Source organism: Notechis scutatus, chromosome 1 (assembly GCF_049901735.1).
Source record: "Notechis scutatus isolate UNSWTSFEM ecotype Mainland chromosome 1, rNotScu1.2, whole genome shotgun sequence".
Classification (NCBI taxonomy): domain Eukaryota; kingdom Metazoa; phylum Chordata; class Lepidosauria; order Squamata; family Elapidae; genus Notechis; species Notechis scutatus.
Window position 1 is genome coordinate 104,523,235 of NC_142009.1, and position 12,987 is coordinate 104,536,221.

Sequence of the window (12,987 nt, forward strand, 5' to 3'; positions counted from 1 at the left end):
ACATAACATACTACATCCATGTAAATCAATCATTTTGCAGCTCAACAAACAAACTTTCTGGTCCTCCGGATGTGTGGACTTCCACTTTCAGAATTCACACAAATTGCCATATTGTGTTGGAAATTCTGGGAATGGACTTGAGGAAGGTTCAGGAAAACAGGTTTGACACTTAAACAATGGCTGGGTTCTCACAACAAGCTTAAACGGGAACTACCCAACCCCACTTTAGTCCTCCTTGGTGAGTTTTGTGAATTCAGCCGCAGATATTACAGAGCCAAAATTCAACTAAAAAATCAATGTTCTTCTTCTTCTGCGTTACATATGAAGTACAGGTCATCCTTGACTTACAATCACAATTGAGCCCAAAATTTCTGTTGTTAAGTGAGACATTTAAGTGAGTTTTGCCCCATTTCACGACCTTTCTTGCCTCAGTTGTTAAGTGAATCACTTGCAGTTGATAAGTTAGTAACACATGTGGCTTGAATCTGCTTGTCAGAAGGTCACAAAAGGGGATCACATGACTGGGGACACATATAAACCAGTTGTCAAGCTTCCGAATTTTGATCACATGACCATGGGGATGCAGCAAAGGTCCTAACTGTGAAAAATGGCTGTAAGTTGCATTTTTAATACTGTTATAAGGGTCACTAAGTGAACTGTTGTAAGTCGAGGGCTACCTGTAGTCCCCAAAGAAAACTTTTTCCACCAGAAAATTTAGAACCGCAGCAAGAGCAAGCGGCCATGGAGCAGATTCCTCACCTGCCCTGAAAACAGATTCACAGATCCCCCTCAAAAAGGATTGGGGGTGGGGGAAACGCCGACGAGGCCAACGCGCTCGTGCAGCAGCAAAGCCCCCCCTTCTCACGTTTATCTTCCCAGCGCCCCCCCTTCTCACGGGTCGAATCCCCGCAAGGGCCACTCCTTCTGGAAAGGATGGGACTAGCGGTCGGCGGCGGAGGCTGCGCGGGAAAAAGAGGCGGGGGCCGGCGAGCGCCCGTGGGGAGGCCTCCCCCGCTGCCAGGGGTCATGATATCGCAGCCCGCTCGCCCGGCTGAAGGGTCCATTGGACGGGAAGAGTGAAGGCGACGCCCCTTCCCGACAGGCGGGCTCTGTGGGGTAGGAGGAGGGAACTTCTGCCATGGGACTCTGTCCGCCTCGCACACCGCCGCGCGTCCCCAGCCATGGCTCGCAACTTCGAGCTGCTCTTCGAGTCCCTCGGCCACTTCGGCAGGTAAACGAGCCCTGCGCGGAGACCCGGGGGGCGGTTTGAGGAAGGACGCGCCGGCCGGGGAGAAGACTCGCTCTTCGCTCTCTCTCTCTCTCTCTCTCTCTTTCTAGCGGGGAGTAAAGAAGTTGGGTGGGTAAATGGACCGCGGGGGACGTGGGGGCGAGGCAACTCGGGACCGCAGGCGCGCCCGACTTTCCTCCTTGCTCGCCCCGGAGCAGCGCGGAACCGCGCTGGAAAGGCAAGGGAGCTGCCTGGGATTGGGCTCCAGGGTGAGACACGTGGCTGCCGAGGGGGGAAGCCGATTTTGCCACCTCCAGCAGCGAATCCCTCGCGGCACCCTCGCCCGCTGACGGCACCTTCGCCCGATCCGTGAGGTTTTTTTTCCCCCTCAACCAAACCGCCTGGTTCGCAGGATCCGCTGGATTTATCAATATGTATTCGACGAGCAGAACCCGAGAGAGGTCGCTGGTAGCTCGGTGGCTAAATGGAGATCTGAACCCGTGGACACCTCCTCCCCCCTCCAAAAAATAATAAATAATCCTAACCTAGCACGTGCTTGTGACTTTGAACTCCTGAATTTCGTGACAGAGGAAGAGCGACGTCGGTTTTGGGGAGCTAAAAAACGGGTAGTGGAGACCTTGGCGATCGCGTGTTGTGTGCTGGGAAGGTGTTCTGTGGCGGATTTAAAGGCTGGTTTGTTAGGTTGTAGCTGGGATAGCGGCGACGGTTATTACGCAGAGCGGAGGCTGCCTTTTATTGCGGAAAATTCTTCCCTTCATCTGCAAAGATACCGTTATAATTATTCTGCACATGCTGGAAGGAATGATCTGTGCCCTTCGATCCAGTTTGGGTAGAGAACTGAAGTTCGGTGGTAGTGGAAACTAACCTTTGGAGTAGGTGCTGGAGGCTCTGCGACTTTCATGTATTCAAAGCCATTGGGACTCAGTATGGGATGATACAATAAATCTCATCTATTTGTGGGGTATGCCCTCATCTGAAAGACCCTCCCACATGTCTGTGTGTAATAACATGTTTATTTGTAGCCTCAATTCTTAGTAAGATTGAGGTCTACAAAATTGAAATCCGATGGGCAGCTTTTCCGTGATCAAACCTGAATCAGGATGAAATAGAGGTGGGATAAACTGTTGAGGTTTAATGAATCTGTAGGAGTACGGGTACTCCTCAACTTATGACCACAACTGAGACCAGAATTTCCAATGCTAAACAAGGCAAGTTGTTAAGTGAGTCATGCCTGATATAATATCCTTTTTTGCCATGGTTAAGTAAACCACTGTAGTTGCTAACTGAATCATGAGGTTGTTAAATGAGTCCGGCTTCCTTCATTGATTTTGCTTGTCAGTTGGGAAGATCATGAATGGTGATCAGGTGACCCTGGGATGCTGTGACCATCATAAATACATGCCAGTTGCTAAGTTCCTAACTTTGGATCACATGAGTGTGGGGAATGCTGTGATGGTCATAAGTGTGAGGACCACTTGTAAACCACTTTTTTCAGTGCCATTGTAACTTTCAGTGGTCGCTAAACAAATGGTTGTAAGTGGAGGACTACTGGTACCTGCACAGTCGGAGCAGAGTGCCAGCAAATTTAGTGCATTCGATTTCCTAGAGATGGAAAAGGAGGATGGTTGGTTACAAGTGAAATTCAAAATCTGGAGGAATCTGTAGCATCTTTTCTGACTAAACTTTTTGACTAATTGGATTCTTTCTGATTGTGGTCTACCCTAGACCAGTGGTCACCAACCAGTGGGCCAGGGACCACTGGTGGCCTGCGAGAAAATTTTGGTGGTCTGCAGAGAAATGTCACCCCCAAAGGACCCCTAAAGCAATTAATCCAGGCTGCGTGGGAACACAAGGCTTGCGTCGCTTGCATTGAAAACAACACAAGGTAGTGAGGGGAGCGGGAAAGGGCCCCTCTCGCCCCACGCGCCTCACCTGGCCACCAGGCTGCTGCTTGCTTCTTTCTGCTTCTGCTTTTGGCTGCACCCAAGGAAAGCAGCAAAAGTCTTTCTTTCTCTCCCCCAAACTTCGCCAGAAATGAGTCTTTGGGACCCTGCAAGGCTTCCTGCTCCAAGAGGCTGCACCGGCAAAGAATCATTTCTGGCGGAGTTTGGGGGAGAGAAAGAAAGACTTCTGCTGCTTTGCTGCTTTCCTTGCATGAAGCCAAAAATCTCTCTCTCTCCCCCTGAGAATGGAGCTGGAGACGGTATCCTGCGATCCCAAATAAAGAATGATCGATTGGTAGGAAAACGGGATGGGGAATTTTCCTGCAGAGTTTTTTTGGGATTTTCCCAGGGTCTCTGGTCCACAGGATTTAAAATTATGAGTTTGGTGGTCCCTGAGGTCCAAAAGGTTGACGACCCCTGCCCTAGACTTAGCAGGGCTCTCCTACAATATCCAAAGTGAGGTTGTTTATTTGGGGAAAAAAGAATCACACTTCTGAAAATGCTTGTTTCTTTAAAGCGCCTAGTACATACATCAATATTCTCCTAAGAAAGGGCAAGCATAACAGAGTAATAAATAGTGCAACTCTTTCATAACTGTTAAGCCTCCACACTCTATCCAAACTAACAATAGGCTAAGAAATTTAAAACTAGTGTGCTGAGTTAGGAGGGTGGTTTGCAGCTCTGTTAACCAAGAACTGGTTGCATTGGTTTTATTTGCAAAGAAAACATGTATTTGTTTTCTTTGCAGAAATGACACTTTACCTGAAGAAATATAATTGTACTAAGTTTTGTATTAAGAACCAGATCAGCCAACAGGAGGTCAGTGTGAAATAGTCACTGAGATGTGTGGTTAGATACAAAAAGTTATCTGTTTCATCGGGGCACACATAAATACAGCCTGTACCCATAGTATAAAAATGTATCAAAGTTCCTACTTATTTATTGGTGCACAGTGTTCAGTTTAATACTTTTCATTTGCATCTAAGGAAACTGTGACCAAAAAATGCAAAAAATGTAAGAAAATACAAAATAGACTACTTGCCAAATTAACCATGATACACTTCTTTTTTCTGGCTTTGCCCAATACTACTGTAGATTGTAAACCATCTCTTAGTAGGATTTACATAAAATGTTAAAAGATGGTTTCTTGTACTATGGAAACATAGCTTGTTTTTTTCAAGTTGCAGTATTAAACTGTTGAGAATAAGGAATCTAGAGATTGCTTAGTTTTTGCCTTCCTGTGCGCTACAGAGCTGCACACATTTTTTTTTGCCTTTTTTTCCCCCGTCCCCTCCCTAACCAAATAGAGATACATTTCCCAATTCTAAGAGTAAATACTGGAACATGGCTTGCACACTGACAAATTAAAAACACAAAATGAAAAATAATAGTACACATTTTGTGTTCCAGCTGAATAAATATTATCTGGGATTTATCAAGTAGGTTTCAAACCTAAAATCTGAAACAACATTCTTAAGGATCACTGCTGAAAAATAGTTTATTTCCTTTTGTTTTATATGTGTATGTATATGTATGCATGTGCATATATGTGTGTGTGCGTGTGTGCGCGCGTGCATGTAAATGTGTGTTCAGTTATTTTTATTCAATTACTGTAATATATTTGATTTTTGATGGCAAGATGATGAAACCATGTTGAATTTAGAAGAAACCTGTTCTTTTAAGAAAGTTTCAGTCTGGCTGTCTTTAGGAAAATTTATTCAAAGTAAATGATGTTTAATTATTTTTATTTTTATTTATTTATGTTTTAATGTATATGTATAGACATATTTTTAATGACTGTAAGCTGCTGAGAGATACCTTATGGTAACATGGTCAGCCAATAAATGTTATAAATAAATACATAAACAAATATTGGGATGTGTGAAGTTGTTCACTGCAGAAAATATACCAAGAAAAAAACAAGAAGATTCTGGACTGATAGATTATATAGTTTTATGTACACTGCATGGCACAACTGAAAATACTGAAATTTCAATACAGTGCATACAGAAATCAGAATATTTATTTTAATAGTTGGTTGAATCCGGGAATCCAGGGTAATCAAGACATCATACTAACTTTAGCTGATTTATTCTTAAGGATGATTAAATTTGGACCAACCCATATTTGCACCATGTAATGATATAAATCCAAGAAAACTTAGTTAACAAAGTGAAAACAGAAGGAAAGTGTCTGCGTGCCCCTCTTTATTGGTAGTCTGCATATGTGGAGGTTTCCCCAGCCTTCAGTTTCTAAGCGATGCTTGGTCACAAGTTCTGTCATCCCCAGATAACAGCCAATGCTCAAACAAAATGGACACTGGACACCAATGTCATTTGGTGTCTCAAGATTGTGAAAATTAGCCTTATGATGCAAGACAGATCCCTTTGTGGGTTTTTGAAGGGCTGCATCCTACACGTAACAATCTATAATATAATTATATTTTATACGGTAATGTTTCAAAGGGATCCCGATAGATAGAGCTTGCAAGAGGTAGCAATAGCTCTTAAGAATAGCTCTATTATTTTGGTAATTGGGTTTTTGAAAAAAAATATATGCCTCCTGTATATTGTCAGTTATTTATTGTAAGCTAGCTAGAGTTGTAAGGATAGCTGGCATTCAAATGTGTGTTTTCGATTTGCAACAGTGTAGTCACAATTCAAAGTTAGAACAGCACTGAACAAAGTGACTTATGACCCTTATTCCCGTAACCTTTGTAGCATTCCCATGATCATGTGATCAAAATTCAGATGCTTAGCAACTGATTCATGCTTACAACCGTTGCTGTGTCCCTGGGTCATGTGATCACCTTTTGCAACCTTCTGACAAGCAAAATCAATGAGGAAGCCAGATTCACTTTACAGCTGGGTTACTAACTTATCAACTGCAGTGATTCACTTAACAATTGCAGCAAAGCCCACTTAACCAATATCTCACTTAACAACAGAAATGTTGGGCTCAGTTTTGGTCATAAGTCGAGGAATCCAGTGAGATATAATAAGGAATTCATTGGAATGAATATCTGATAAAATATTTAGATGTTAATGCATCTGGCAAGGTGGATTGGCTCAGTTACAGTGCTGTTGGATTCACTATTGGAAGACCTGAAGAAACGGGTTAGGGGCAGATCATCACAGAGAAAATCTATGTGGTCACTAAAGGTTGACATTGACTTAAGTGCACATAATCAGAATGCAACAGAGAATGGTACACAATGGATACATTTGCACGTTATACAGGCTGACAAATTATTTTCCTGATTCTGTGGCCACTTTTCTGCTTGGTTGTCCTGCAGTAGACACTCCCTGGAAGCACATACCAACCCAGGTGTGCCATAAAGCAGTGTATTAAATTTCAAACAATTTTTTGACATGACTCTTCTTGTCTTCTTTCTCACAAATGTTCTCTTAAGTCTGAAAAGCAGAGAACATGATCCTTGATTGTGATAGCCAGTTGAAGCCATGACATTAGTAAGGCCACGCCTAGGAATACGATATCCAGTTTTGGCCACCACATTACAAAAAAAAAAGATATTGAGACCTTGGAAAAAGTGCAAAGAGTTGCAACTAAGATGATTAAAGGCTTGGTGACTAAAATATATGAAGAAAGGTGAAGGATTTGGTTTGGTGAGTCTAGAGAAAAGAAGAACTAGGGGGAACATGAGAGCAGGATTCCAGTATTTGAGGGGCTGCCACAAAGAAGCATCAGAAGGCAAGATGAGAAACAATGGATGGAAACTAATCAAGGAGGGGAGCAACCTGGAATTAAGAAGAAACTTCCTAACAGTGAGGACAATTAACCAGTAGAACTTCAGAAGTTCTACTGCCTTCAGAAGTTATGGGTGTTTCATCACTGGAGGTGTTTAAGAAGAAACTGGACAGCCACCTGTCTGAAATGGTATAGGTTCTCCTGCTTGAGCAGGGGTTGGACTAGAAGACCTCCAAGGTCCCTTCCAGCTCTATTCTGATTGATTGATTGATTGATTAGTTCCTTAGATGGTCAGATGAAAGCTACTTGATGGTATTGTTCTTGTCTGTAAGCATATTTTCATCCTACCCTCCTCCCACACCTTTTTTTCCATGTTGATTTCCCTCTAAAACTGCTAGGTTACCCTTATCTGCCATTTATAAGAGCATCCAGAAAAAAAAAGGTTTAGAAAATGACATGAAGGAAGATAGGGGGACCACCTTCAGCCCTGTGGTGCAATCCAAGCATTGCTGTTTAAGCAAATGGGAAAGAAGTAGATAGAGTTTTTCACCTGCACAAATTGTGCTGCTGGTTGTTGTGGGTGGAACTGAGGCTTCCGGGGTAGGCACAGCTGCCTGGCTTGGTGCCTTTTCTCAGTGAAGAGGTATTTCATCCCTTAAGCAAGAGAAGGATGAGAAAGCATGTACAATTCTGTTGGAGATTGAGAACTTACACATTAAGGGTGCTCTAAATTTCCCTTCTATTTGTTGACTTGAACAATCAGTGGGTGTGTGCATGGGTGGGGAAGAAAATGGATTGGATTTAGTACTATCATAATTAGGATTTTGGAACAGATAGTTGTTTGGTGAACTTGATATTTGATCCAGTAGCTTCTTAACATTTTCAAGTTTCAGGGCAACAGCGTAATAAAATGGGTGTTGACTTGGACTGAATTTTTCTAGGTCAATACTATCCATAACTATACATAATTCAGCACAAGGTACATCTTGGCCTAATCTTTCTGCCATTGTGGTATGTAAACATGACATGGGACGGATATTTTGAGATTTGTACCTAAATTACACAATAAGGAGCCGCACATAATTACAGAGATGCAGAAAAACGGATAAACATGAAAAGTGCAGTAAATTAAATGGACAAGTCCCTTGTGCTTTTCCAAGTGACTCTTATAAAGAACAGCACGGTTAATTTTGATTTCTATGTTGATCCTAATGCTCACATTTCTTTTTATTTCTGCTCAACAAGTCATATTTCTTTCCTCTGTTGTGTACATTTCAATGCTCTTGAATTGGCTGCAAAAAAGTCCTCCTGTGTGCAATGATCCACAGCCTTTAAAATGGATGCTGCATGGTCTGCATCATGCCACAATTACCAGTCTCTGGACCAGTAAACTGACTCCATGTGACTCTGCCATCTCTTAACCTACTAACCTGGGTACTAAGTTCATTTCAGATCTTGGACCATTGTCTTTTTCATTCATGTTCAAGCCATCCTCTGCAATGTTTTTGAACCATGTCTTCCATATATAGTTCTTCCTTAGCTAAAGCTGGTCTGTAATTTAATATTTGCTATAAGAAAACTTTTAGGTGAGTCCAAAATGTCTCTGCTGTAGATAAACAGAATGCATAATATTTTTGGTATCTTCTAATTATGCTTTCCCCTCATTCCAACTGGCTACATTTCCCCAATGTCTGGAGGGGCTACTTCAACAAGAATGTACAAGTTATTTCTTTAATACACACATTTTTTGTAAGGCAATTCTAAAACAAGACTACTCATGGAATCATAGTATGTCCTTATTGAATGTATAGTGATTCAACGCAACTAATACTGTATTTTAGCTTGTTTGGAAACTGCCTTCAGCGGCTTTGATTGAAGTTGTGCATGCATTGGGGAGAAAACTTTTATAAATTAAATATTTTTGAATAAAGTGTTTTGGCTTTCTGATGTATTAATTCCCACAGTTTCTGAATTCTTACATTGATCTGTTATGAAGATTATTAACTCTTGTAACATATGGATTGCCTGCATGGCAGGTAGTGGAGTGTACAAATCTATTCTGCAAAAGATTACTCTGCTTCACCTTGTTAATCTTCAAACCAGCTATGCCAGCTCAGAATTCCAAGAGTTGTGGTCTCTGCACCCCTGGATTGCAGATATCCAGCTGGAGAAGGCTGCTGTGTTGATTGGACATTCCCAGCTCAGTTAGCTAAAGGTATTTTTTTTACAGATTTCACAGATCTGTACTTTTACAGATTTCTTACCATAAGAAGTGACTAAAGTTGCCCTCCTGTGACACCCAGAAGCATACAAAGAAACATCTATGGTGAATTGCTTGGAGTCAAACTGCATGTGTATGGAGTTCCTTTTCAGACAGTTTTGCAATTCATGAAGAGAAACATAGTCAACAGTAAGGCACAAATAACATTTAATAAAAGTATATGAGCAGTCATTAAAAAAAGCTACTGAATCAAGGCTCTTTCCTATTATCTCTCAGTGGGCAGGTCATGTATAAGAAAATGCCATGTCAAGATATTCCAGGGTGGAGGAATGACAATTCAACCCATACAGGGAATATATAGAGAACAAAGTGCTTATGTTTGTGCTTAACCATATAAGGTAAAAACTTACATTAATAAGAAAAGAACAGTGTGCTATGCATGTTTATTGCTACTATAGCAATCCCAGTACTGATATTGGCTCCTACAGAATAGATCCTACCATTGCTGCTGAATAATCTTTTCTCTTTATCTGTTGGCTTCCTCTTCTCATTGGGGAGAAAACTTAAACTGCAGCAGTACTTATTTTTGGTGATCTACTATTAGAGAAATTCTCTCCTGAAAACACTCACGTTAAGTGTGTCCTGCCCAACAGTAACCTTTCTGTCTGCAGCAACAAATCAAGTGGTTTGGAAGGACCAAAAGGGGGGAAAAATAATTACGAGGCTCACAGATTTCACAGGATGGTAGGGAGTTCCCTGCTTAAAAGAAAAACAAAATCTTCATTTAATGTTATACTTCATCTCGGTTTCACATAATTTAGCTTTTTTAAAAATCGCATAAAAGTGTTTATGTATTTATTATGAATTATTTTGCAGTAGGTAAGTAACGGAGGTTTTTTTTTTTGCCTGCCCTATGTTATAAAGGCAAATTTGCTCTTTAATTTTCAAAGACAGCAAGGATTGCAAGCAAAGTCAAAGTCTGGAAGAGGAATGTTTTCTACTTTTCTGCCCACTTACAGGTGAAACTCGAAAAATTAGAATATCGTGCAAAAGTTCATTTATTTCAGTAATGCAGCTTAAAAGGTGAACCTAATATATGAGATAGACTCATTACATGCGAAGCAAGATAGCTCAAGCCATGATGTGTCATAATTGAGATGATTATGGCTTACAGCTCATGAAAACCCCAAATCCACAATCTTGGAAAATTGGGATTCATTGTAGTATTGGCTGAGAACTATGAATTTTGTAGTTCAATACTGTTTTGACCAAGGCTTTCTGAGACCATAATTAAGCAAATGCTTAGTTCAAACAGCTCTTGTTTTATTTCAGCGCTGGGAATTATGTTCATTCCCAGCCCGTAATGAGTCCCAAACTGTCCCTCAAGGTTTCTCTACCTTTGCACTTCCTTTATACCTTAGAGGAGGGGCAATCACCTCTAAGCCTTACTCCTGAGTTGCCCCTTTTGTCTTAGCTGCTCTTGCCTTCTAGCAGCTCTGTGCACATGCGCACTGAGAACAGGCTCCCCTTGTTCCTCTGCCTTGCTGCTGCCAGACTCGAGGCTCCGGAGTCAGCACACAGCTCCCAGATGGTCCTGGCCCCATCTCTGCATCGGACACAGGACCCTCGTCCAAATTGCCCCCAGACTCCTGGACTGGTCCCCGTTCTTCCCCACTGTCCGATTCCGCTGCCGTCTGCACAGGCTGCTGGCGAACCCCAACAAATACATCCAGACAAGATCAGATAAGAGAAAGCTTGTTTCAGAATGATTAAACTGCACACTATTCAGAGGAATGTCATTTATGAAGTGCATAACTTCCATTAGCACAAGGGATGCAACAGGTTTTGTGCAGCAAAAGAGACTTTCCACAATTATTGTTTCAGATGGTTAGGATTACAGGCACTCACCATTACAGTCATGAAGAGGCTTCTAAGCTGCGAAATAGATGCCTTAGGCCTCTATACAGGTAGTCTTTGACATACAACAGTTTATTTACTGACTGTTCAAAATTACAATGGCAAAATAACTTATGACCATATTTCACAGTTGCAGCATCCCCATACTCACGTGATCAAAATTCAGATGGTTGGCAACTGACTCATACTTATGACTGTTGGAGTGTCCTAGGGTTTTGCGACCTGACAAGCAAAGTCAATGCAGAAGTCAGATTCACTTAACAACCAGGTTGCTAATTTATCAACTATAGTGACCCGCTTAACAACGGTGGCAAGAAATGTCATAAAATGGGATAAATCTCATATAACACATTCTTACTTTACAACATACATTTCGGGCACAATTGTGGTCTTAAGTTGAGGACTACCTATATTTTGACCATTAAATTCCTGCAAATTATTTTTTTTAAACCCTGAAATTGTTGGCTTCATCCATTGGGGGACTGGGTAGGTCTGGAAATTTCAATGCATACTTCTCACACTCTTCTTTTAAGTCTTGGACTGTATTTTTTGGAAATAATGTTGCTATAGAAAAGTTTAGAACGTTGCATTCTTTTGGGGGAAGACAAGGCAAGTGTTTAAGAAACCAATCTCTAAAGTCAGGGTTGAGAGAAACAATGTAGTAAAATTAGAATAAATAATTTATTTTACATTCTTTTTTTTTAATGAATATGGAATTGGAGGAAATGAACCATATTTTTAAAAGGCAGAGTGAATGAAATGCTGTTCAAAAGATTTTTAAAAAGTAAATAATCTCTGGTTTATCTAAACTGCAACTTGAGTCAGTTCTTTCTCCAAAACAAGTGTATAGTTTGGAGGTCTAAAGATTAGATAATAGAAAAAATAGTCATAACGGTAATTAGATAGGATCTGCCTGGCTAAGTAATAACTGAAATGCTGTCACTGAAGGGCCCAAAGAGATAAAAAGTCCAGGAAAGAAGTTTATAAAGCAAAAGTTAATGTTTCTTAAGACATACTGCCAATCTTACCCAAGCTTGCATATGTATGTTGAATTTTGGGTGTTTTGAATCGTCTTTTTGGCTACAGGAAAAAAAAAAAGGTGAACAGGATGGCAGGATGGCATTTTGGACAATTTGTACAGTACAACCTGTTGGGAGGGCTGGTAATTTAAAAGCAGATTTTCTTCCATGAACCTCCACTAAAAAGGAACTGTGTTGATAAGACTTGTCTGTTTGCTGTAGGATCTTTGCCCTTCTACTGAGGACATCTCTGTTCAGCCAAACTTCTGGGAAGTAGAAAGGAAGATGCCCTCAGTCTTCTTGCCTTGAAGTCAGCAGTTCAAAAATGTATAAACCTCCTGTCTATCCTAGGAAAGAAAAGATAAGATATCTGTTTAACAGTGTAATCTTGCTATAGAGAAAATCCTCTATTAAACCAACAAAGCCAAATATCTAGACCAGTGTAGTATTTCTGAGCCTCAGCAATTTTCAGATGTGTGGACTTCAATTCCCAGAGTTCCCCAGTCAACCTTATTGGGGTTGAGAAACACTGCTCTAGACAAAAAAAGAAAAGGAAATCCAGGAGAACTAAGGACAGTCACATTCAATATAGTCAGCCCAGCTATAGCAATTAACTTGTTATTTCTTTCTTGAATAAATTCTAGGATTCAGGAACACATTTGGAATTCATCGCTAAGAGAACACTGAGAACAAGACTAGCTGAGCTTCTCCCCTGTTTATAAAATGTAGGGGTTATTGGAAAAAAATCCCTCTCTGGGAATGCTGCATGGATCAGTCAAGCGAAATTATCTGATATTCTAGATCTAACCAGTGAGATACTGAAATCATTAGATAGATTGAAGGCACCCTGTCATGGCCTCCCTAATGGCAACTGAACTCAAATGTATATTTGTTGTGTTGTGCCCTATGCTGGCACGGCTATAATGTAAG

At 41.1% G+C, this 12,987-nt stretch overlaps 1 protein-coding gene across 2 annotated transcripts in view; it reads left to right on the forward strand.

The window, feature by feature from the left end:
- The first annotated feature begins 935 nt into the window (after nucleotides 1-935).
- The window catches only part of SLC22A16 (solute carrier family 22 member 16), a 35,328-nt gene continuing 23,276 nt past the window's right edge, over nucleotides 936-12,987 (forward strand). The window contains exons 1-3 of one of the 2 annotated variants that reach the window (XM_087942308.1): nucleotides 1,138-1,231; nucleotides 9,131-9,310; nucleotides 9,398-9,519. In XM_087942308.1, the coding sequence (XP_087798434.1) occupies nucleotides 9,497-9,519 (23 nt within the window). In that variant the 5' untranslated portion in view covers nucleotides 1,138-1,231; nucleotides 9,131-9,310; nucleotides 9,398-9,496. Of the gene's footprint in view, nucleotides 1,232-9,130; nucleotides 9,311-9,397; nucleotides 9,520-12,987 lie in introns of both variants that reach the window. The other variant, XM_026666672.2, reaches the window with a different exon arrangement.